This window comes from Bombina bombina, chromosome 7 (genome assembly GCF_027579735.1).
Source record: "Bombina bombina isolate aBomBom1 chromosome 7, aBomBom1.pri, whole genome shotgun sequence".
NCBI classification, from domain to species: Eukaryota; Metazoa; Chordata; class Amphibia; order Anura; family Bombinatoridae; genus Bombina; species Bombina bombina.
Window position 1 is genome coordinate 641,186,405 of NC_069505.1, and position 27,529 is coordinate 641,213,933.

General features: G+C 38.9%; 1 protein-coding gene across 2 annotated transcripts in view; it reads right to left on the bottom strand.

Annotated features, from left to right (window-relative positions):
- Positions 1 to 13,565: 13,565 nt before the first annotated feature.
- LOC128635693 (gastrula zinc finger protein XlCGF57.1-like) overlaps positions 13,566 to 27,529 on the bottom strand; it is a 222,333-nt gene continuing 208,369 nt past the window's right edge. For both annotated transcript variants that reach the window (XM_053688819.1, XM_053688820.1), the window contains one exon: positions 13,566 to 15,474. In XM_053688819.1, coding sequence (XP_053544794.1) covers positions 13,751 to 15,474 — 1,724 coding nt within the window. In that variant the 3' untranslated portion in view covers positions 13,566 to 13,750. The remainder of the gene's footprint in view (positions 15,475 to 27,529) is intronic.

The window sequence follows — 27,529 nt, forward strand, 5'->3', positions numbered from 1 at the left end:
TGTACACAATCAGTCAGTAAGTAATGTATACACCCTCTTACATGGTTTATCCTTAAGTTCACTCATCTCTCTGTTCTGTACACAATCAGTCAGTAAGTAATGTATACACCCTCTTACATGTTTTATCCTTAAGCTCACTCATCTCTCTGTTCTTTACACAATCAGTCAGTAAGTAATGTATACACCCTCTTATATGGTTTATCCTTAAGCTCACTCATCTCTCTGTTCTATACACAATCAGCCGGTAAGTAATGTATACACCCTCTTACATGGTTTATCCTTAAGCCCACTCATCTCTCTGTTCTTTATACAATCAGCCGGTAAGTAATGTATACACCCTCTTACATGGTTTATCCTTAAGCTCACTCATCTCTCTGTTCTTTACACAATCAGTCAGTAAGTAATGTATACACCATCTTACATGGTTTATCCTTAAGCTCACTCATCTCTCTGTCCTTTACACAATCAGTCAGTAAGTAATGTATACACCCTCTTACATGGTTTATCCTTAAACTCACTCATCTCTCTGTTCTTTACACAATCAGTCAGTAAGTAATGTATACACCCTCTTACATGGTTTATCCTTAAGCTCACTCATCTCTCTGTTCTTTACACAATCAGTCAGTAAGTAATGTATACACCCTCTTACATGGTTTATCCTTAAGCTCACTCATCTCTCTGTTCTGTACACAATCAGTCAGTAAGTAATGTATACACCCTCTTACATGGTTTATCCTTAAGCTCACTCATCTCTCTGTTCTGTACACAATCAGCCGGTAAGTAATGTATACACCCTCTTACATGGTTTATCCTTAAGCTCACTCATCTCTCTGTTCTTTATACAATCAGTTAGTAAGTAATGTATACACCCTCTTACATGGTTTATCCTTAAACTCACTCATCTGTCTGTTCTGTACACAATCAGTCAGTACGTAATGTATACACCCTCTTACATGGTTTATCCTTAAGCTCACTCATCTCTCTGTTCTTTACACAATCAGCCGGTAAGTAATGTATACACCCTATTACATGGTTTATCCTTAAACTCACTCATCTGTCTGTTCTGTACACAATCAGTCAGTACGTAATGTATACACCCTCTTACATGGTTTATCCTTAAGCTTACTCATCTCTCTGTTCTTTACACAATCAGTCAGTAAGTAATGTATACACCCTCTTACATGGTTTATCCTTAAGCTCACTCATCTCTCTGTTCTGTACACAATCAGTCAGTAAGTAATGTATACACCCTCTTACATGGTTTATCCTTAAGCTCACTCATCTCTCTGTTCTGTACACAATCAGTCAGTAAGTAATGTATACACCCTCTTATATGGTTTATCCTTAAGCTCACTCATCTCTCTGTTCTTTACACAATCAGTCAGTAAGTAATGTATACACCCTCTTACATGGTTTATCCTTAAGCTCACTCATCTCTCTGTTCTGTACACAATCAGTCAGTAAGTAATGTATACACCCTCTTACATGGTTTATCCTTAAGCGCACTCATCTCTCTGTTCTGTACACTATCAGTCGGTAAGTAATGTATACACCCTCTTACATGGTTTATCCCTAAGCTCACTCATCTCTCTGTTCTGTACACAATCAGTCAGTAAGTAATGTATACACCCTCTTACATGGTGTATCCTTAAGCTCACTCATCTCTCTGTTCTGTACACAATCAGCCGGTAAGTAATGTATACACCCTCTTACATGGTTTATCCTTAAGCTCACTCATCTCTCTGTTCTTTACACAATCAGCTGGTAAGTAATGTATACACCCTCTTACATGGTTTATCCTTAAGCTCACTCATCTCTCTGTTCTGTACACAATCAGTCAGTAAGTAATGTATACACCCTCTTACATGGTTTATCCTTAAGCTCACTCATCTCTCTGTTCTGTACACAATCAGTCAGTAAGTAATGTATACACCCTCTTACATGGTTTATCCTTAAGCTCACTCATCTCTCTGTTCTTTACACAATCAGTCAGTAAGTAATGTATACACCCTCTTACATGGTTTATCCTTAAGCTCACTCATCTCTCTGTTCTTTACACAATCAGTCAGTAAGTAATGTATACACCCTCTTACATGGTTTATCCTTAAACTCACTCATCTCTCTGTTCTGTACACAATCAGCTGTTAAGTAATGTATACACCCTCTTACATGGTTTATCCTAAAGCTCACTAATCTCTCTGTTCTATACTCAATCAGCTGTTAAGTAATATTTTCACCCTCTTACATGGTTTATGCTTTTGAGAGAGTGGACAAATAAATCACACAAAGATCATAATAATTTTTATTATGTACAAACAGTGGAATGATCAGGCACTGTATGATCTCTCGTTTTCCATAATCCAGAAGGTTATCGGGTGAGTGCTGGCAGTTGATAGACATGTTGTACCTCCAATTATTCTATCAATTTTTGTAAAGCACTGTAGATGACTGCAAAGAAAGAGAATTAAATAACAATTTATGATCCAAGTGGAATGCCCACACAGGTGCATATAAACACGCACACATACAAACAAAAATACACACACACACATGCACATATACAATCAAACATTAATTTACACTCACATGCGCACACAGAGACATGCACATACAGACATTTACAAACATACATGCACAGAGATATATACAAACACAAACACAGACATACACACACGGACCTATTCAAACACAGACATGCACACATTCCTGTATATATTCAAAACACACATGCACATAAAGATGCAGACCATACACACACACATACAGACATATACCAACACGCATAAAGATATGCTCATGCAAATGAAGATGCACACCACACATAGAAAATGTACACTTGCACACTCATAGACATATGCAAACACATATGCACACACAGACATATACAAACACACATTCTCACACACAGACATATACAAACACACACATACAAACAGACACAGACCTATATAAACACACACAGAAATCTATATAAACACACACAGACATATACAAACACATGCAGACATATACAAACATACACATACAGATGCACACCACACATACATGCATACACAGACATATACAAAGACATGCACACACACAGACATATACAAACACATTGCAGTAAAACTAATGAAGTATAGAGTGAGACTCAGGTAGGTACTTATATAACGCCAGAACAGAGAGTAGCAAAAGGTATGTTATAGGTTTTATTGCTGATATGTCAGACCTCCCTGTGCTATTGCTGATGAGTGGGCTGTACCATGTGTAATACCTGAATTGAACAAAAAGTTTGCAGCACCTGTTTCTAAAGACACACGTCAAAAACAATATCAATCAGAGCTAGCAAAAACACACTCATTGATGTTGATAAAAATCTTCACCCCTATGTTCGGCATTCTGTTGATACCTCCCCTCCCCCTGTATGTAGTCAGTCACTCGTCTTTCGATAACATGAAAATCCACTACTCAATAGAGAATAAAGGTAACACTCACTTTTGACGGTGTATAGTGGTCGTGCCAGTCCTGGGGAAACGATATGTGAGTACCAAATTCAGGAAAACTCAACTTCGGCATCAAACTATGTACTCAGCAAGGAATCCCTCTTAGCACACCATCCAGGAGACCCGTCCGTGAGTATCTGTCTCTGAGGTTCCGGGGTTGTGAGCGTGGGACGTCAAAGGGGGTGGGGAAACCGGGGGGAGTCAACAGCTCGCAATCCCAAGGCGCCGAATCTTTGGGGGTAGACCGCTGCTGAATGACAGTTCATAAGTTCATCTGTGCCTTCTTAGTATCCTTGCAATCCACAATAAATAACAGAGTAGAGGCACCAGGGATGAACAAAGAACTTTCCTTTATTAATTAAAAGGCACATACGGAAAAACAGGTTAAATGCTTGAAAAACCTCTGGGCGAGGTGTGGGTTGTAGATATCCACGTACCCTAATGCTGACGCGTTTCGGCTGTTGCCATAGTCGTAGCTGATGGGTACCTATGCAGACACCTATTTAAATACTAAAACAATCTCTCATAGGTTAAAATTAACCATGGGGTTAAATACACCTCCACCTCTGTTCACAGGTACGCCCATTTGCTTAACCCTTGAGCATGTAGTTACAAGAAATATGATGTTTTTATACTGGATGACAATAAAACATATCTAATAATATGCAGGAGGAAATTCATGTAAAAGGGGATAACATGCAATATTATATATATCAATTTCCCAAATGTTATACATCCTATCATTATTTCATGAATAACCATATATAAATTATCTCCATAACAATCACTAAAGCTATTTCTGTAAAACGTTTGGTCATTGCGTCTAGAGTTAAAGGGAAGGTAATTTAATTTCCTCATTCTCTCTTTCCTGTATGAGAGGTAATAGCTAACATGTCATGTGACTGTGTATATTCTTGAATGGTAAAAAGGTCTATTCTTCAGATATCTAATGATTAAATATCCACATCTACATATATATATACATATATATATATATATATATATATATATATATATAGTCTCAAACCTTAAGGGTACACAGGCTAACACCAGTAATTTATTAGGTCAAATTCAGAATTAAACCCACTGGGGACCCTGGTTTTTAGCCTGTGTATCCAGAAACTTTCTCTTTTTGAGAGGATGGCTTCCCTGTCACCACCCCTATTATCTGTATTGACCACCTCTATAACGGTCCAAGACAGTGATTTAGGATCCTTATCATGTAATTCTCTAAAATGATTTAATAGGGGTGTAGTAAGTTCCCCTTGTTTAATGTTATTAATATGTTCCCTTATTCTAGTTCTTACCTGGCGGGTTGTTAGACCTGTGTACTGGATGTCACATATATCATAGTTTAACAAATAAACCGCATAGGTGGACCTGCAGTTAAAATGTGCTCTGTGTGAAAACGTCTCACCTGTATGCGTACTTTTGAACATATTTCCTATCTTAACATGTTTGCAAGCTATGCAGTTCCTATAGCTACACCTATACACCCCTTTGAATCTGAGCCAAGAGGATTCACTTGTCCTCACATCTTTTAGTTGAGTTGGGGCTAAAAAGTTCCCTAATGTTTTGCCCCTTTTGAAAGCAAAACGGCACCCTTGTGAGATAACCTCTGTCAGATCATCATCCGCTTTCAACATTGTCAGATGTTTGCATAGAATGTTACATATTTGATAATATTGTCTACTATACTGTGTAACAAAGGTTATTTGTTTAGATGCCTTTTCTCTTGCAAGATGTATCGAGTCCACGGATTCATCCATACTTGTGGGATATTCTCCTTCCTTACAGGAAGTGGCAAAGAGAGCACCCACAGCAGAGCTGTCTATATAGCTTCTCCCTTAGCTCCACCCCCCAGTCATTCTCTTTGCCTACTCTAAGTACTAGGAAGGGTAAAGTGAGTGTGGTGATAAAAATGTTAGTTTTTATTTTCTCAAGCAAAAGTTTGTTACTTTAAATGGTACCGGTGTTTACTATTTACTCTCTGGCAGAAAAGGGATGAAGATTTCTGCAAGGAGGATGATGATCTTAGCACTTTGTAACTAAGATCCACTGCTGTTCTCACAAAGGCTGAGGAGTACAGGAAAACTTCAGTTGGGGGAACGGTTTGCATGCTAAGCTGCATTGAGGTATGTTCAGTCAATTTTTTTCTAGACAGACTGTGATAATTCTAGAAAAGGCTCGCAATATCCCCATGAGGGAAGGGTAAGCTGTGTTCAGACACTTAGTATGGAATCCCAGCTTGCATAAAGGGCTCAGTTGTTACTGGTGACACTTATAGGAAAAACGTTTTTTTATTGAAAACTTAACGTTTTTTGAGGGACTATAAGGGGTCATTGTGGCTTATTCAAGGGTTATTAACCCACATGGCTAGTTTAGAAACACTTTGGTGTGTTTCTTTTAGGCCCCACTAACATCGAGTGAGGTGGGAGGGGCCTATTTTCGCGCCTCAGTTGCGCAGTTTCTTTTACTCTGAAGACATCCAGCTGCTTCTCCAGAGGGTCCTGCTGTGTTTGAGGGCCTAAAAGAAGTTTTTTCCCCACAAATCTACCCTAAAGGGCAGGTAGGCGCCACAGCAGAGCTGTGGCAAGGTGCTGAACGTTTTTATACCGGTTTTTGACGTTTTGTCAATCCGGTTTTTACATTAAGGGGTTAATCGTTTATTTGTCTGGCTGTGCAAACTTGCTAAGACTTTATGATTCTACTGTAAAAATTTCGTAAAGTTTACTGCTTTTTTTACACTGTTTTGCAGAGTTTGTGCATCTTTTTTTCTCTTAAAGGCACAGTACCGTTTTTTTCTAAGTATTATTTACTTTGAATAAAGTGTTTTCCAAGCTTGCTTTTTTCATTACTAGCCTGTTTAACATGTCTGACATCAAGGAAAATCCTTGTTCAATGTGTTTAGAAGCCATTGTGGAACCCCCTCTTAGAATGTGTCCCACTTGCACTGATATGTCTATAATTTATAAAGAGCATATTATAGCACTTAAAAATATAGCAATAGAAGATTCTCAGACAGAAGGAAATGAGGGTTTGCCTTCTAGCTCTCCCCAAGTGTCACAACCAGTAACGCCCGCACAAGTGACGCCAAGTACCTCTGGTGCGTCGACTTCATTTACTTTACAAGACATGGCCACAGTTACGAATACAACCCTCACAGAGGTTTTATCTAAACTGCCTGGTTTACAAGGAAAGCGTGACAGCTCTGGGTTAAGAACAAATGCTGAGCCTTCTGACGCTTTAGTAGCCGTATCCTATATACCCTCACAATGTTCTGAAGTAGGGGTAAGGGATTTGCTATCTGAGGGAGAGATTTCTGATTCAGGAAAGACGCTCCCTCAGACAGATTCTGATATGACGGCCTTTAAATTTAAGCTTGAACACCTCCGCTTGTTGCTCAGGGAGGTATTAGCGACTCTGGATGATTGTGACCCTATAGTGGTCCCAGATAAATTGTGTAAAATGGACAAATACTTAGAGGTTCCTGTTTACACTGATGTTTTTCCAGTCCCTAAGAGGATTGCGAATATTGTTACTAAGGAGTGGGATAGACCAGGTATACCGTTCGCTCCCCCTCCTGTTTTTAAGAAAATGTTTCCCATATCTGACACCATGCGGGACTCGTTCCTAAGGTGGAGGGAGCTATTTCTACTCTCGCTAAGCGTACAACTATACCTATCAAAGACAGTTGTGCTTTCAAAGATCCTATGGATAAAAAATTAGAGGGTCTCCTAAAGAAAATTTTTGTTCATCAAGGTTTTCTTCTCCAACCTATTGCGTGCATTGTTCCTGTAACTACTGCAGCTGCTTTCTGGTTCGAGGCTCTAGAAGAGGCTCTTCAGATGGAGGCTCCATTAGAGGATATTATGGATAGAATTAAGGCCCTTAAGTTGGCTAATTCTTTCATTACAGATGCTGCTTTCCAACTGGCTAAATTAGCGGCAAAGAATTCAGGTTTTGCCATTTTAGCACGCAGGGCGTTATGGCTTAAGTCCTGGTCTGCTGATGTGTCATCAAAATCTAAACTTTTGAACATCCCTTTCAAAGGAAAGACCCTATTCGGGCCTGAACTGAAAGAGATTATTTCAGACATCACTGGAGGGAAAGGCCATGCCTTTCATAAAATGAGGACCAAACAAAATAATTTCGGAACTTCAAGGGTGGTCCCGCTTCAGCTTCCCCTGCTGCAAAGCAAGAGGGGAATTTTGCCCAATCCAAGTCAGTCTGGAGACCTAACCAGGCTTGGAACAAGGGTAAACAGGCCAAGAAGCCTGCTGCTGCCTCCAAGACAGCATGAAGGGGTAGCCCCTGATCCGGGACCGGATCTAGTAGGGGGCAGACTCTCTCTCTTCGCTCAGGCTTGGGCAAGAGATGTTCACGATTCTTGGGCTTTAGAAATTGTGTCCCAGGGATATCTTCTGGACTTCAAAGACTCCCCCCCAAGGGGGAGATTTCACATTTCTCAATTGTCTGCAAACCAGACAAAGAGAGAGGCGTTCTTACGCTGTGTAGAAGACCTACATACCATGGGAGTGATCCGCCCAGTTCCAAAAGCGGAACAAGGGCTAGGTTTTTACTCAAACCTGTTTGTGGTTCCCAAAAAAGAGGGAACTTTCAGACCAATCTTGGATCTCAAAATTCTAAACAAATTCCTCAGAGTACCATCATTCAAGATGGAGACTATTCAGACTATTCTACCTCTGATCCAGGAGGGTCAATATATGACTACCGTGGACTTAAAGTATGCGTATCTACACATCCCTATTCACAGAGATCATCATCAATTCCAGATTCGCCTTTCTGGACAGGCATTACCAGTTTGTGGCCCTTCCCTTCGGGTTGGCCACGGCTCCCAGAATTTTCACAAAGGTGCTAGGGTCCCTTTTGGCAGTTCTAAGACCGCGGGGCATAGCAGTGGCGCCTTATCTAGATGACATCTTAATTCAGGCGTCGACTTTCCAGCTAACCAAGTCTCACACGGACATCGTGTTGGCTTTTCTGAGATCTCACGGGTGGAAGGTGAACATAAAAAAGAGTTCTCTCTTCCCTCTCACAAGAGTTTCCTTCCTAGGGACTCTGATAGACTCGGTAGAAATGAAAATATTTCTGATGGAGGTCAGAAAATCAAAACTCTTAACCACTTGCCGAGCTCTTCATTCCATTCCTCGGCCATCAGTGGCTCAGTGTATGGAGGTAATCGGACTCATGGTAGCGGCAATGGACATAGTTCCTTTTGCCCGCCTACACCTCAGACCACTGCAACTATGCATGCTCAATCAGTGGAATGGGGATTATGCAGATTTATCTCCTCAAATACATCTGGATCAGGAGACCAGAGATTCTCTTCTCTGGTGGTTGTCTAAGGACCACCTGTCTCACGGAATGTGTTTCCGCAGGCCAGAGTGGCTCATAGTAACGACAGATGCCAGCCTGCTAGGCTGGGGTGCAGTCTGGAACTCCCTAAAAGCACAGGGCTTATGGTCTCGGGAGGAAACTCTCCTCCCGATAAACATTCTAGAACTGAGAGCGATATTCAATGTGCTTCAGGCATGGCCTCAGCTAGCTGCGGCCAAATGTATCAGATTTCAGTCGGACAACATCACAACTGTAGCTTATATCAATCATCAAGGAGGAACACAGAGTTCTCTAGCGATGATGGAGGTAACCAAAATAATACGATGGGCGGAGACTCACTCCTTCCATCTTTCAGCAATCCATATCCCAGGGGTAGAGAACTGGGAGGCGGATTTTCTAAGTCGTCAGACTTTTCATCCGGGGGAGTGGGAGCTCCATCCGGAAGTATTTGCCCAGCTGACTCAGCTAAGAAGCCCACCAGAATTGGATCTGATGGTGTCCCGTCAGAACACCAAGCTTCCTTGTTACGGGTCCAGGTCCCGGGATCCCCAGGCGGTACTGCTAGATGCTCTAGTAGTGCCCTGGTCCTTCAATCTGGCCTATGTATTTCCACCGTTTCCTCTCCTCCCACATCTGGTTGCCAGAATCAAGCAGGAGAGAGCTTTGGTGATTCTGATAGCACCTGCGTGGCCACGCAGGACTTGGTATGCAGATCTAGTGGACATGTCATCTGTTTCACCGTGGACTCTGCCAATGAAGCAGGACCTTCTAATCCAAGGTCCATTCAAGCATCCAAATCTAATTTCTCTGCGTCTGACTGCTTGGAGATTGAACGCCTGATTTTATCAAAGCGTGGTTTCTCTGAGTCGGTCATTGATACCCTGATTCAAGCTAGAAAGCCTGTCACCAGGAAAATCTATCTTAAGATTTGGCGCAAATATCTTTATTGGTGTGAATCCAAGGGTTACTCATGGAGTAAGATTAAGATTCCTAGAATATTGTCTTTTCTCCAAGAAGGATTGGAGAAGGGATTATCAGCTAGCTCCTTAAAAGGACAGATTTCTGCTTTGTCTATTCTTTTACACAAGCATCTGGCAAATGTCCCAGACGTTCAAGCGTTTAGTCAGGCTTTAGTCAGAATCAAGCCTGTATTCAAACCTGTTGCTCCGCCATGGAGCCTAAACTTAGTTCTTAAAGTTCTTCAAGGGGTTCCGTTTGAACCTATGCATTCCATAGATATTAAGCTTCTATCTTGGAAAGTTCTGTTTTTAGTAGCTATCTCTTCGGCTCGAAGAGTTTCTGAGTTATCTGCTTTACAGTGTGACTCACCTTATCTTGTTTTCCATGCAGATAAGGTGGTTTTGCGTACCAAACCTGGATTCCTTCCTAAGGTTGTTTCTAATAGGAATATCAATCAGGAAATTGTTGTTCCTTCGCTGTGTCCTAATCCTTCTTCAAAGAAGGAACGTCTGTTGCACAATCTTGATGTGGTTCGTGCTTTAAAGTTCTACTTACAAGCAACCAAAGATTTCCGTCAAACATCTTCATTGTTTGTTGTTTATTCTGGTGAAGTTTCACACACGCATATATTATATGAATATAGAAGATATTATGTCGAGCGAGCGTGTGTGAAACTTGAGCAGGATAATATTAACACAGTCTCCGATATAGTAGAGACTTTTGTAGATGGTGGTGTGAATGTTTGATCTTCATTAGCCAGAAGTAATATTAATTACAGCCTCCGCTATAGAAGAGGCTTAATTTAGCCAGTTGTTACGTGGGTCTCTTATTTTGTAATTTTGAACAACAGACAGTTCATAACATCTTCACTTATATGTGTCTTGTAATCAAGGTGGTTACTTGATATCAGTGCTGGGTTTATTATATACTTACAATTTATGCAAGTGACGAATATAAAACGAAAAAATAATTGGTACTAATATACATGGTATAAAATATTTATTATTACAGCCTTTAGTACCTTTTTATATATCGCAACACAATTGCATTCTCTCACTGACTAAGCAATGTTAATAACGACTGTTCAGTTTAGCAAATAATTGCCTGCTACTGAGGTATACTTTATATCGGTTTGGTTATCCGGTTGTGCTAACATGTATCAAACATACATTTTAGATTAAACCCTATTCATTAGCAACAACGTGGATACTGTTTAAACCATTCACAGTACTGGGTTATATGATATTGAACAGGTCATGCCAGTGTCAATTTGAGAAACACAGCTGAACCACAGTTCTTAGTTACAATGAAACATATTTAACCCATTACTATTATATCGGGTGTAATTCCTGTTAACTATAATTTTACACAAAACTGAGCATTATGAGACATTAAACACGCAACTTGACTGCTAAATGGTTATATGAATACAAATCCTGGTTATTATCATTGCAATACACCATCTTATGGTCCACAACCTACTGTGTTAAGTTAGTCTGCACACTATCGATATTCTAAGGAATCTCACAGCATTGGCTTAGATAGGATACCCTTGAGAGTATCATTTGCAGAGATTGCTGCAACACCATTATTTTTGTTCCCCTCGCTATATATTTGATCTTCAAAATTATATACAGGAGCTTGAGCAAATTTTAACCAGTGTATGTGTGAGTGTTTGTCTGAGTCCTGCTGGACTTTACTTTTGTCTCCAATAAAGTTTTTCAGTATGAATGTTTTTTTGAGACAATTTTAATCACATAAGTAATTTCTATTGGGTATTTGTGGTTCCATTTACCCTATGACACAGAGTGTTGTTCTTTCACATAATCTTACTATAATATGTTGATAATTTAAAACAGTGGGTATCTGTCAAGATATTTACTTAGAGTAAGGCAGGCCTGGCCCTTTTCTTGCAAGATCTCCCTGTGCTATTGCTGATGAGTGGACTGTACCATGTGTAATGTAGGTTTTATTTTGCTTTCAGTATCACAGTACATAACTGTTTTCTGCATTTGTGTCACATTGCAGTAAAACTAATGAAGTATAGAGTGAGTCTGATAACTCAGGTAGGTACTTATATAAAGCCATACCAGAGAGTAGCAAGAGGTATGTTATAGGTTTTATTGCTGATATGTCAGACCTCCCTGTGCTATTGCTGATGAGTGGGCTGTACCATGTGTAATGTAGGTTTTATTTTGCTTTCAGTATCACAGTACATAACTGTTTTCTGCATTTGTGTCACATTGCAGTAAAACTAATGAAGTATAGAGTGAGTCTGATAACTCAGGTAGGTACTTATATAAAGCCATACCAGAGAGTAGCAAGAGGTATGTTATAGGTTTTATTGCTGATATGTCAGACCTCCCTGTGCTATTGCTGATGAGTGGGCTGTACCATGTGTAATGTAGGTTTTATTTTGCTTTCAGTATCTCAGTACATAATTGTTTTCTGCATTTGTATCACATTGCAGTAAAACTAATGAAGTATAGAGTGAGTCTGATAACTCAGATAGGAGACTTATAAAAAGCCAGACCAGAGAGTATTCAGTTAAGCTATTTAATGTAAAAACAGATAGCAATGGACAGCAAACTGTGACTGGTCTCCTGTCTCCAATAGTCATCATTTAATATGCATTTCAGTGCACCAGCCTGAAACACTACCATATTTACCTTATTACATTTTTTTCAAATCAAATTTTATTTTTGTAATGCAAAATTTTACAAAAAAAGGAAAACTTATTCTACACTATTATAAACTTCTGTTGCTGCTGGGATCTACGATAAGGATAATATCAAACACATAAGACACTGCTTCCTTATATCAATAATACATTTATGTATCTACCTCTATAGCCCTATTCAATGTCATGGGGTATCAGCCGGTATAAGCCACTGGTCCCCATAGCCTCAGTAAATACAACTAATGCTTCATGCATCAGAAGCTGTTAGGGAAAGTGCTGCCAACAAAGTTTTTATTTTAAACTAACCATTTCTAATCACTTATTTAATTCATAAATATCTAATATCTATACTGTCAAATAGGAAAAAAAAATCATATTTACTTGCACCAAATGGACCTCAGTATTCATATCTGTAAAATATAACTAGCAAATAGTGTGTTTATTCCTCTGTGATAGATAAATATATCAGTCACAGTCCTTACAAATTCTACTATAATACATTGTTATTATCAGGTCATTTTCATTAACATAATTGACTTTGTTCTAAAAAAGTGTTTTAAGTAAGGTTATTTGGTATAATTCTTAAAAGGGACACAAAACTCAATTTTTCAATTATGATTCAGACAGAACATACAATTTAAGAAAAGTTTTTCATTTACTTTGATTATAAGATTTGCTTCCTTTTCATGTTATTCTTTGTTGAAGAGATACCTAGGTACATGACAGAAAATAGTGCTGCCATCTAGTGTTCTTGCTAATGCATGACATTGTTTTAAAACTGCTACCATATAGTGCTGCAGACACTTGCACGCTCCTGAGCTTACATTACTGTTTTTCAACAAAGGATAACAAGTAAACAAAGAAAATGTAGTAATAGAAGTAAATTGAAAGGCGGTTTAACCCCTTAAGGACCAGCTATGTACCCTGTCTCTTTTAATGGAAATTGCATTACAAATAGTGCAATCTACCTTGCTATTTCCAGTGACCAGAAGGGTGGAGGGAGGGTACAATAACGCAGTCCGGCATTATAGTTAGCAAAGAAACCCTTAACGACCGGTGAAGTACATGGTCTGTCGTGGTTGTTAAAGGGTTAGAACATACAATTTTATCAGAATTATGAAAGAAAACAATTGGGTTTACATCCCTTTAACATATGCATAAATAATTCATAATTTACAACAATAGGGCAACAAAGAAATTGAAAAGGTATTTTTGTTTTAGTGAACAATTTGACTTTTGGTTTTTCTGGAAAAAAGTAGAACATTCAGGATGTATTTACTATGTGAAGGGTTTTGTGTTTAGCAAGAGATGTGCTTCTGTTAAAACATCTCCCACACTCAGAACATTCAAATGGTTTTTCTCCTGTATGAATCATTCGATGTTTTAAAATGTCTGATTTACAGGCAAACCGTTTTCCACATTCTGAACATGAGAAAGGTTTTTCTCCAGTGTGAGCCCTCTGATGTGCAACAAGTGTTGTGTTCCTGGTGAAACATTTCCCACATTGAGAACATGCAAATGGTTTCTCTCCTGTGTGAACTTTCTTATGGCTGAGAAGGGAAGAAGCACAACGAAAGGACTTATCACACTCTGAACAAGCAAATGGTTTCTCTCCTGTGTGAATCCTCAGATGTACAGCCCTAAGTGACTTGTTGGCAAAACATTTTCCACATTCAGAGCATGCAAAAGGTTTAACTCCCGTGTGAGATTTCTTATGGCTAAGAACATTTGCTTCAGATGTAAAACATTTCCCACAATCAGAACATGCATAAGGTTTCTCTCCCGTGTGAGTTCTCTGGTGGACAATGAGGTAATTGTTACTATTAAAACTTTTCCCACAATAACATTTATATGGTTTTTCTCCTATATGACTCCGCTGATGCACACGAAGAGATGAGTTATTACTAAAGGATTTCCCACAGTCAGGACAAACAAAAGGTTTTTCACCCGTGTGATGTTTCATATGTAAATCAAGAGAGGATTTGTATTTTAAAAATTTCCCACATACAGGACATGGAAACTGTTTCTCTGCTGAATGCATTCCCTGATGTCGAATGAGGTGAGAGTTACTCATGAAGCCTTTCCCACATTCATGACATGTAAATGGTTTTTCTCCTGTATGGATTCTCATGTGAGCAATGAGAATTGATGGCCAGTTAAAGCTTTTCCCACATTCAATACATTCAAATGTTTTCTCCCCTGAATGAATTCTCATGTGACCAATAAGAGCCGATTTCAACTTAAAAGATTCCCCACATTCAGAACATACATAGGCTTGTTCTCCTGTATGACTTCTCTGATGAACAACAAGACGATCTTTCTTGAGAAAGCACTTTCCACAGTAAGCACATGGTAATCGTTTCTTTTCCCTTCTGTGCATCTTCCTATGCGAGTTAACATTTGATACTGAATTAAACAATTTTCCACATTCAGGACACTCAAATGGTTTCTCTCCTGTATGCGTTCTCATATGTGCAATTAGATGGGAGTTCCAGTTGAAATATTTTCTACATACAGAACATATAAATGGCTTTTTTTCATCGTGAGTTGCCTCCTCATAAAGATCACAAGCTGTAGCATCAGGTTTAGATTGCTCAGAGCATTTAGCTCTCTCCTTTGCTCTTTTAAAGGTATCATCTTTTTCACGCTTTATAGCCATAGTTCCTTTGACGGAATTATACCTCATTATAGAAACAGGATTAAGGCTTCTTTGGGATCTGGTGTTTCGCTGTCTGTGTTGCTTAAAACTAGATGCATTTGTGTTTCCTACAACATCTTTAGACCGATTAGTACTGGATACTGAAATTGGTTCCATGACACATGATTTAGTTATAATAGAGTTTGTAACCACATGTTTCTTCATCCTCTTGCTTGGAGTAATTCTGACAGTGTGATTATTCTGGACAACACTGATCTTTTCCCTCATAAAATTTGGGGTTCTATGGCAAATTGTATGTCCATCAGGGGTGCTCCTAGTCATGGACCCATCTGTTGAAAAGAAATGTAGTGGGAGTGAGGAACTTCACTGGCATCTAAAAGTTAACATTTTGAACTTTATATTTAATGTGAACAGGTACTACAAAGGCTGAAGGTTTATTTTAAAAGGACAACCATTTATAACAATGCAAGGGTTTTATAAGATTTTCTAGCATTTCATTGTGGCTAAAATAGTATGTTCAGTTAAAATGTTGATTGATTATGAGCATCCACATCTGTAACAACTAATAACTCTGAACTTTGGTGAAAAAGATGAAATGTGTTGAAACAGGACTTTTTTTTTTCTTTAGACTCTCCCATATTCTGACCACCAATAGCACTATGGGAGAGATAAGATATGAACCCAGCAAAACTGTGTGCTGCTTGATACTGACCAGATTAGTCATATGGAATCATATAAACACGTTACTTACTCCTGTTGCATTACTCAGAACCCCAATATACTTTTAGTAAAACCATAATAGTTACAATGGCACTCAGATTTGTTTGCTTATTAAATGTTGGATTTTGAATTCCCCTTGGACCATTGTAAAATGCAATAACAAAACAAAAACACATACAAACTCTGTTGATCAATAAAAAAAAAAAAAATTGACAGTAATACAAAAGTAAAATATGAACATAGATTTAAAAAGTGCCATAAAACATTTTGAGTTGAGTAATGTGCATATTATAGAAAAATAAACTGAGGTAAAACAGTGCGTGTAAATAACCCATAAGTATTTTAATAAAATTTCCAAAAATCTGCAAAATTTCTTTTACTTTAGTTTTGCCGAGTGTAGCCTGCTCCACCCCCTTATCAGTGTCGTGCTCCATACATTGTGGTGTCATGTAAAATATTTGAACGTCAGGATAATTACTTATGCAATCAAGGGAAGGGGGGTTGAGGAGGGACAGCCCTGCCAATAAAAATTGAATATGAATGTAAATTTACATCTCCCTCATATTTATGTCCCTTTAATTTGTGCTTAGAAGTGACATTATGACACTATTTTAGATTGTGTACTAATTATGAAGAAATTTCAATTTTACTGTTACTGTTTACATCAGAAAACTAGGTTTCATTATAAGAGAATATAATCCCCTGAAAAAAAACATAATTTATGTAAGAACCTACCTGATAAATTCATTTCTTTCATATTTGCAAGAGTCCATGAGCTAGTGACCTATGGGATATACAATCCTACCAGGAGGGGCAAAGTTTCCCAAACCTCAAAATGCCTATAAATACACCCCTCACCACACCCACAATTCAGTTTAACGAATAGCCAAGCAGTGGGGTGATAAAGAAAGGAGTAGAAAGCATCAACAAAAGAAATTTGGAAATAATTGTGCTTTATACAAAAAATCATAACCACCATAAAAAGGGTGGGCCTCATGGACTCTTGCCAATATGAAAGAAATGAATTTATCAGGTAAGTTCTTACATAAATTATGTTTTCTTTCATGTAATTGGCAAGAGTCCATGAGCTAGTGACGTATGGGATAGCAATACCCAAGATGTGGATCTCCACTCAAGAGTCACTAGAGAGGGAGGGAATAAAATAAAAAACATAATTTATGTAAGAACTTACCTGATAAATTCATTTCTTTCATATTAGCAAGAGTCCATGAGCTAGTGACGTATGGGATATACATTCCTACCAGGAGGGGCAAAGTTTCCCAAACCTCAAAATGCCTATAAATACACCCCTCACCACACCCACAATTCAGTTTAACGAATAGCCAAGAAGTGGGGTTATAAAAAAGTGCGAAAGCATATAAAATAAGGAATTGGAATAATTGTGCTTTATACAAAAATCATAACCACCACAAAAAAAGGGCGGGCCTCATGGACTCTTGCTAATATGAAAGAAATGAATTTATCAGGTAAGTTCTTACATAAATTATGTTTTCTTTCATGCAATTAGCAAGAGTCCATGAGCTAGTGACGTATGGGATAATGATTACCCAAGATGTGGATCTTTCCACACAAGAGTCACTAGAGAGGGAGGGATAAAATAAAGACAGCCAATTCCTGCTGAAAATAATCCACACCCAAAATAAAGTTTAATGAAAAACATAAGCAGAAGATTCAAACTGAAACCGCTGCCTGAAGTACTTTTCTACCAAAAACTGCTTCAGAAGAAGAAAATACATCAAAATGGTAGAATTTAGTAAAAGTATGCAAAGAGGACCAAGTTGCTGCTTTGCAAATCTGATCAATCGAAGCTTCATTCCTAAACGCCCAGGAAGTAGAAACTGACCTAGTAGAATGAGCTGTAATCCTCTGAGGCGGAGTTTTACCCGACTCAACATAGGCAAGATGAATTAAAGATTTCAACCAAGATGCCAAAGAAATGGCAGAAGCTTTCTGGCCTTTTCTAGAACCGGAAAAGATAACAAATAAACTAGAAGTCTTTCGGAAAGACTTAGTAGCTTCAACATAATATTTCAAAGCTCTAACAACATCCAAAGAATGCAACAATTTCTCCTTAGAATTCTTAGGATTAGGACATAATGAAGGAACCACAATTTCTCTACTAATGTTGTTGGAATTCACAACTTTAGGTAAAAATTCAAAAGAAGTTCGCAACACCGCCTTATCCTGATGAAAAATCAGAAAAGGAGACTCACAAGAAAGAGCAGATAATTCAGAAACTCTTCTGGCAGAAGAGATTGCCAAAAGGAACAAAACTTTCCAAGAAAGTAATTTAATGTCCAATGAATGCATAGGTTCAAACGGAGGAGCTTGAAGAGCCCCCAGAACCAAATTCAAACTCCAAGGAGGAGAAATTGACTTAATGACAGGTTTTATACGAACCAAAGCTTGTACAAAACAATGAATATCAGGAAAAATAGCAATCTTTCTGTGAAAAAGAACAGAAAAAGCAGAGATTTGACCTTTCAAGGAACTTGCGGACAAACCCTTATCTAAACCATCCTGAAGAAACTGTAAAATTCTCGGTATTCTAAAAGAATGCCAAGAAAAATGATGAGAAAGACACCAAGAAATATAAGTCTTCCAGACTCTATAATATATCTCTCTAGATACAGATTTACGCGCCTGTAACATAGTATTAATCACAGAGTCAGAGAAACCTCTTTGACCAAGAATCAAGCGTTCAATCACCATACCTTTAAATTTAAGGATTTCAGATCCTGATGGAAAAAAGGACCTTGCGACAGAAGGTCTGGTCTTAACGGAAGAGTCCACGGTTGGCAAGAGGCCATCCGGACAAGATCCGCATACCAAAACCTGTGAGGCCATGCCGGAGCTACCAGCAGAACAAACGAGCATTCCTTCAGAATCTTGGAGATTACTCTTGGAAGAAGAACTAGAGGCGGAAAGATATAGGCAGGATGATACTTCCAAGGAAGTGATAATGCATCCACTGCCTCCGCCTGAGGATCCCGGGATCTGGACAGATATCTGGGAAGTTTCTTGTTTAGATGAGACGCCATCAGATCTATTTCTGGAAGTTCCCACATTTGAACAATCTGAAGAAATACCTCTGGGTGAAGAGACCATTCGCCCGGATGCAACGTTTGGCGACTGAGATAATCCGCTTCCCAATTGTCTATACCTGGGATATGAACCGCAGAGATTAGACAGGAGCTGGATTCCGCCCAAACCAAAATTCGAGATACTTCTTTCATAGCCAGAGGACTGTGAGTCCCTCCTTGATGATTGATGTATGCCACTGTTGTGACATTGTCTGTCTGAAAACAAATGAACGATTCTCTCTTCAGAAGAGGCCAAAACTGAAGAGCTCTGAAAATTGCACGGAGTTCCAAAATATTGATCGGTAATCTCACCTCCTGAGATTCCCAAACTCCTTGTGCCGTCAGAGATCCCCACACAGCTCCCCAACCTGTGAGACCCACATCTGTTGAAATTACAGTCCAGGTCGGAAGCACAAAAGAAGCCCCCTGAATTAAACGATGGTGATCTGTCCACCACGTTAGAGAGTGTCGTACAATCGGTTTTAAAGATATTAATTGAGATATCTTTGTGTAATCCTTGCACCATTTATTCAGCATACAGAGCTGAAGAGGTCGCATGTGAAAACGAGCAAAGGGGATCGCGTCCGATGCAGCAGTGATAAGACCTAGAATTTCCATGCATAAGGCTACCGAAGGGAATGATTGTGACTGAAGGTTTCGACAAGCTGAAATCAATTTTAGACGTCTCTTGTCTGTTAAAGACAGAGTCATGGACACTGAATCTATCTGGAAACCCAGAAAGGTTACCCTTGTCTGAGGAATCAATGAACTTTTTGGTAAATTGATCCTCCAACCATGATCTTGAAGAAACAACACAAGTCGATTCGTATGAGATTCTGCTAAATGTAAAGACTGAGCAAGTACCAAGATATCGTCCAAATAAGGAAATACCACAATACCCTGTTCTCTGATTACAGACAGAAGGGCACCGAGAACCTTTGTAAAAATTCTTGGAGCTGTAGCTAGGCCAAACGGCAGAGCCACAAACTGGTAATGCTTGTCCAGAAAAGAGAATCTCAGGAACTGATAATGATCTGGATGAATCGGAATATGCAGATATGCATCCTGTAAATCTATTGTGGACCTTTAATGCCCTTGCTGAACAAAAGGCAAGATAGTCCTTACAGTTACCATTTTGAACGTTGGTATCCTTACATAACGATTCAATATTTTTAGATCCAGAACTGGTCTGAAGGAATTCTCCTTCTTTGGTACAATGAAGAGATTTGAATAAAACCCCATCCCCTGTTCCGGAACTGGAACTGGCATAATTACTCCAGCCAACTCTAGATCTGAAACACAATTCAGAAATGCTTGAGCTTTCACTGGATTTACTGGGACACGGGAAAGAAAAAATCTCTTTGCAGGAGGTCTCATCTTGAAACCAATTCTGTACCCTTCTGAAACAATGTTCTGAATCCAAAGATTGTGAACAGAATTGATCCAAATTTCTTTGAAAAAACGTAACCTGCCCCCTACCAGCTGAGCTGGAATGAGGGCCGCACCTTCATGTGGACTTAGAAGCAGGCTTTGCCTTTCTAGCAGGCTTGGATTTATTCCAGACTGGAGATGGTTTCCAAACTGAAACTGCTCCTGAGGATGAAGGATCAGGCTTTTGTTCTTTGTTGAAACGAAAGGAACGAAAACGATTATTAGCCCTGTTTTTACCCTTAGATTTTTTATCCTGTGGTAAAAAAGTTCCTTTCCCACCAGTAACAGTTGAGATAATAGAATCCAACTGAGAACCAAATAATTTGTTACCCTGGAAAGAAATGGAAAGTAGAGTTGATTTAGAAGCCATATCAGCATTCCAAGTCTTAAGCCATAAAGCTCTTCTAGCTAAAATAGCTAGAGACATAAACCTGACATCAACTCTGATAATATCAAAAATGGCATCACAGATAAAATTATTAGCATGCTGAAGAAGAAGAATAATATTATGAGAATCATGATCTGTTACTTGTTGCGCTAAAGTTTCCAACCAAAAAGTTGAAGCTGCAGCAACATCAGCCAATGATATAGCAGGTCTAAGAAGATTACCTGAACACAGATAAGCTTTTCTTAGAAAGGATTCAATTTTCCTATCTAAAGGATCCTTAAACGAAGTACCATCTGCCGTAGGAATAGTAGTACGTTTAGCAAGGGTAGAAATAGCCCCATCAACTCTAGGGATTTTGTCCCAAAATTCTAATCTGTCAGACGGCACAGGATACAATTGCTTAAAACGTTTAGAAGGAGTAAATGAATTACCCAATTTATCCCATTCTTTGGAAATTACTTCAGAAATAGCATTAGGAACAGGAAAAACTTCTGGAATAACCACAGGAGATTTAAATACCTTATCCAAACGTTTAGAATAAGTATCAAGAGGACCAGAATCCTCTATTTCTAAAGCAATTAGTACTTCTTTAAGTAAAGAACGAATAAATTCCATTTTAAATAAATATGAAGATTTATCAGCATCAATCTCTGAGACAGAATCCTCTGAACCAGAAGAGTCATCAGAATCAGAATGATGATGTTCATTTAAAAATTCATCTGTAGGGAGAGAAGTTTTAAAAGATTTTTTATGTTTACTAGAAGGAGAAATAACAGACATAGCCTTCTTGATGGATTCAGAAACAAAATCTCTTATGTTATCAGGAACATTCTGCACCTTAGATGTTGAAGGAACTGCAACAGGCAATGGTACATTACTAAAGGAAATATTATCTGCATTAACAAGTTTGTCATGACAATTAATACAAACAACAGCCGGAGGAATAGCTACCAAAAGTTTACAGCAGATACACTTTGCTTTGGTAGTTCCAGCACGAGACAGCGATTTTCCTGAAGTATCTTCTGACTCAGATGCAACGTGAGACATCTTGCAATATGTAAGAGAAAAAACAACACATAAAGCAAAATTGATCAAATTCCTTAAATGACAGTTTCAGGAATGGGAAAAAATGCCAAAGAACAAGCTTCTAGCAACCAGAAGCAATGAAAAATGAGACTTAAATAATGTGGAGACAAAAGCGACGTCCATATTTTTTTAGCGCCAAATAAGACGCCCACATTATTTGGCGCCTAAATGCTTTTGGCGCCAAAAATGACGCCACATCCGGAACGCCGACATTTTTGGCGCAAAAGAACGTCAAAAAATGACGCAACTTCCGGCGACACGTATGACGCCGGAAACGGAAAAGATTTTTTGCGCCAAAAAAGTCCGCGCCAAGAATGACGCAATAAAATGAAGCATTTTCAGCCCCCGCGAGCCTAACAGCCCACAGGGAAAAAAGAGTCAAATTTTTTAAGGTAAGAAAAAATGATTGATTCAAATGCATTATCCCAAATATGAAACTGACTGTCTGAAAATAAGGAATGTTGAACATTCTGAGTCAAGGCAAATAAATGTTTGAATACATATATTTAGAACTTTATAAACAAAGTGCCCAACCATAGCTTAGAGTGTCATAGAAAATAAGATTTACTTACCCCAGGACACTCATCTACATGTTTGTAGAAAGCCAAACCAGTACTGAAACGAGAATCAGCAGAGGTAATGGTATATAAATAAGAGTATATCGTCGATCTGAAAAGGGAGGTAAGAGATGAATCTCTACGACCGATAACAGAGAACCTATGAAATAGACCCCGTAGAAGGAGATCACTGCATTCAAATAGGCAATACTCTCCTCACATCCCTCTGACATTCACTGCACGCTGAGAGGAAAACCGGGCTCCAACCTGCTGCGGAGCGCATATCAACGTAGAATCTAGCACAAACTTACTTCACCACCTCCATAGGAGGCAAAGTTTGTAAAACTGAATTGTGGGTGTGGTGAGGGCTGTATTTATAGGCATTTTGAGGTTTGGGAAACTTTGCCCCTCCTGGTAGGAATGTATATCCCATACGTCACTAGCTCATGGACTCTTGCTAATTACATGAAAGAAACAGCCATTTTCCGCTGAAAAAAATTAATCCACAACCCACAAAAATAAATTTATTTTCATAATTGAAAGAAAAAAACTTAAATCAAAAGCAGAAGAATCAAACTGAAACAGCTGCCTGAAGAACTTTTCTACCAAAAACTGCTTCCGAAGAAGCAAAAACGGTAGAATTTAGTAAATGTATGCAAAGAAGACCAAGTTGCAGCCTTGCAAATCTGATCAACTGAAGCTTCATTCTTAAAAGCCCAAGAAGTGGAAACTGATCTGGTAGAATGAGCTGTAATTCTCTGAGGCGGGGCCTGACCCGACTCCAAATAAGCTTGATGAATCAAAAGTTTCAACCAAGAAGCCAAGGAAATAGCAGAAGCCTTCTGACCTTTCCTAGGACCAGAAAATAAAACAAATAGACTGGAAGTCTTCCTGAAATCTTTAGTAGCTTCCACATAATATTTCAAAGCTCTGACTACATCCAAAGACTGCAAGAATCTTTCCAAAGAATTCTTAGGATTAGGACATAAGGAAGGGACAGCAATTTCTCTATTGTTGTTAGAATTCACAACCTTAGGTAAAAATTGAAAAGAAGTCTGCAAAACTGCCTTATCCTGATGAAAAATCAGAAAAGGAGACTCACAAGAAAGAGCAGATAGCTCAGAAACTCTTCTAGCAGAAGAGATGGCCAAAAGGAACAACACTTTCCAAGAAAGTAGTTTAATGTCCAAAGAATGCATAGGTTCAAATGGAGGAGCCTGTAAGGCCTTCAGAACCAAATTAAGACTCCAAGGAGGAGAAATTGATTTAATGACAGGCTTAATACGAACTAAAGCCTGTACAAAACAATGTATATCAGGAAGTATAGCAATCTTTCTGTGAAATAAAACAGAAAGAGCGGAGATTTGTCCTTTCAAGGAACTTGCAGACAAACCTTTATCCAAACCATCCTGAAGAAACTGTAAAATTCTAGGAATTCTAAAAGAATGCCAGGCGAATTTATGAGAACAACACCATGAAATGTAAGTCTTCCAAACCATATAATAAATCTTCCTAGAGACAGATTTACAAGCTTGTAACATAGTATTAATCACTGAGTCAGAGAAACCTCTATGACTTAGAACTAAGCGTTCAATTTCCATACCTTCAAATTTAATGATTTGAGATCCTGATGGAAAAACGGACCTTGAGATAGTAGGTCTGGCCGTAACGGAAGTGGCCAAGGCGGGCAACTGGACATCCGAACCAGATCCGCATACCAAAACCTGTGTGGCCATTCTGGAGCCACCAGCAGCACAAATGATTGTTCCATGATGATTTTGGAGATCACTCTTGGAAGGAGAACTAGAGGCGGGAAAATGTAAGCAGGATGATAACACCAAGGAAGTGTCAGCGCATCCACTGCTTCCGCCTGTACATCCCTGGACAGGTATCTGGGAAGTTTCTTGTTTAGATGAGAGGCCATGAGATCTATCTCTGGAAGACCCCACATCTGAACAATCTGAGAAAATACATCTGGATGGAGAGACCACTCCCCTGGATGTAAAGTCTGGCGGCTGAGATAATCCGCCTCCCAATTGTCTACACCTGGGATATGTACCGCAGAGATTAGACAGGAGCTGGATTCCGCCCAAGCAAGTATCCAAGATACTTCTTTCATAGCTTGGGGACTGTGAGTCCCACCCTGATGATTGACATATGCCACTGTTGTGATATTGTCTGTCTGAAAACAAATGAACGGTTCTCTCTTTAACAGAGGCCAAAACTGAAGAGCTCTGAGAATTGCACGGAGTTCTAAAATATTTATTGGTAATCTCGCCTCTTGAGATTTCCAAACCCCTTGTGCTGTCAGAGATCCCCAAACAGCTCCCCAACCTGAAAGACTCATATCTGTTGTGATCACAGTCCAGGTTGGCCGAACAAAAGAAGCCCCTTGAACTAAACGATAGTGATCTATCCACCACGTCAGAGACTGTCGTACATTGGGATTTAAGGATATTAATTGTGATATCTTTGTATAATCCCTGCACCATTGGTTCAGCATACAAAGCTGTAGAGGTCTCATGTGAAAACGAGCAAAGGGGATCGCGTCCGATGCTGCAGTCATGAGACCTAAAACTTCCATGCTCATAGCCACTGAAGGGAATGACTGAGACTGAAGGTGCAGACAGGCTGCAACCAATTTTAAACGTCTCTTGTCTGTTAGAGACAGAGTCATTGACACTGAATCTATCTGGAAGCCTAAAAAGGTGACCCTTGTCTGAGGAATCAAGAAACTTTTTGGTAAATTGATCCTCCAACCATGTTTCTGAAGAAACAACACTAGTTGATTCGTGTGAGATTACTACCAAGATATCGTCCAAATAAGGAAACACCGCAATACCCTGTTCTCTTATTACAGAGAGTAGGGCACCCAGAACCTTTGAAAAGATTCTTGGAGCTGTTGCTAGGCCAAATGGAAGAGCAACAAATTGGTAATGCTTGTTTAGAAAAGAGAATCTCAGAAACTGATAATGTTCTGGATGAATCGGAATATGAAGGTATGCATCCTGCAAGTATATTGTGGACATATAATGTCCTCGCTGAACAAAAGGCAGAATAGTCCTTATAGTCACCATCTTGAAAGTTGGTACTCTTACATAACGATTCAAAATTTTCAGATCCAGAACTGGTCTGAATAAATTTTCCTTTTTTGGGACAATGAATAGATTTGAATAAAACCCCAAACCTTGTTCCTGAAGAGGAACTGGCATGATTACCCCTGAAGACTCCAGGTCTGAAACACACTTCAGGAAAGCCTGAGCTTTTACTGGATTTGCTGGGATACATGAAAGAAAAAATCTTCTCACAGGAGGTCTTACTCTGAACCCTATTTGATACCCTTGAGAGACAATGCTCTGAATCCATTGATTTTGGACAGATCTTATCCAAATATCCTTGAAAAACCTTAATCTGCCCCCTACCAGCTGAGCTGGAATGAGGGCCGCAACTTTATGCGGACTTAGGGGCTGACTTTGGTTTTCTAAATGGCTTGGATTTATTCCAATTTGAGGAAGGCTTCCAATTGGAAGCAGATTCCTTGGGGGGAGGATTGAGTTTTTGTTCCTTATTCTGATGAAAGGAACGAAAACGGTTAGAAGCCTTAGATTTACCCTTCGGTTTTTTATCCTGGGGCAGAAAAACTCCCTTACCCCCAATGACGGTTGAAATAATAGAATCCAACTGAGAACCAAATAAATTATTACCTTGGAAAGAAAGAGATAGTAATCTAGATTTAGATGTCATATCAGCATTCCAAGATTTAAGCCACAAAGCTCTTCTAGCTAATATAGCTAAAGACATGGATTTAACATCAATTTTGATAATATCAAAAATAGCATCACAAATAAAATGATTAGCATATTGCAGTAAGCGAACAATGCTAGAATCCAATTCCTGTTGCGCTAAATTTTCCAACCAGAAAGTTGATGCAGCCGCAACATCAGCCAAAGAAATTGCAGGTCTGAGAAGATGACCTGAATATAAATAGGCCTTCCTTAGATACGATTCAAGCTTCCTATCTAAAGGATCCTTAAAGGAAGTACTATCTTCCATAGGAATAGTGGTACATTTAGCAAGAGTAGAAATAGCCCCATCAACTTTGGGGATTTTCCCCCAAAACTCTATAGATTTTGCTGGTAAAGGATACAATTTTTTAAACCTTGAAGAAGGAATAAAAGAAGTACCTGGCTTATTCCATTCCTTTGAAATCATACCAGAAATGGCCTCAGGAATAGGAAAAACCCCTGGAGAAACCACAGGAGGTTTAAAAACAGCATTTAAACGTTTATTAGACTGAACGTCAAGAGGACTGGTTATCTCAATATCCAAAGTAATTAACACTTCTTTTAATAAAGAACGCATATACTCTATTTTAAATAAATAAGTAGATTTGTCAGTGTCAATGCCTGAGGAAGGATCTTCTGTATCAGATAGATCCTCATCAGAAGAGGATAAATTATTATGTTGTTGGTCATTTGAAATTTCATCATCTAAATGAGAAGTTTTAAAAGACCTTTTACATTTATTAGAAGGTGGAAATGCAGACAAAGCCTTCTGGATAGAATCAGAAACAAACTCTTTAAAATTTACAGGTATATCATGCACATTAGAAGTTGAAGGAACTGCAACTGGCAATGTACTATTACTGATGGATACACTATCTGCATGTAAAAGTTTATCATGACAACTATTACTAATGACATTCGGCGAAATAATTTCTACAATTTTACAGCAAATGCACTTAGCTTTGGTAGAACTGATGTCAGGCAGCAATGTTCCAGCAGAAACGTCTGAGGCAGGGTCAGATTGAGACATCTTGCAAAATGTAAGAGAAAAAACAACATATAAAGCAAAATTATCTATTTCCTTATATGACAGTTTCAGGAATGGGAAAAAATGCAAATAGCATAGCCCTCTGAAAGAGAAAAGGCAAGAGGCAAACATCAATGGGGTATTGAAATAATGAAAAAGTTTGGAGCCAAGTATGACGCACAACGTAACTTAAAACTTTTTTGGCGCCAAAAATAACCGGAAATGGCACACTCGCGTCACTAATGACGCAACCTTGTGAAAGGTCTCGTGGTCAAGTACGACGCCG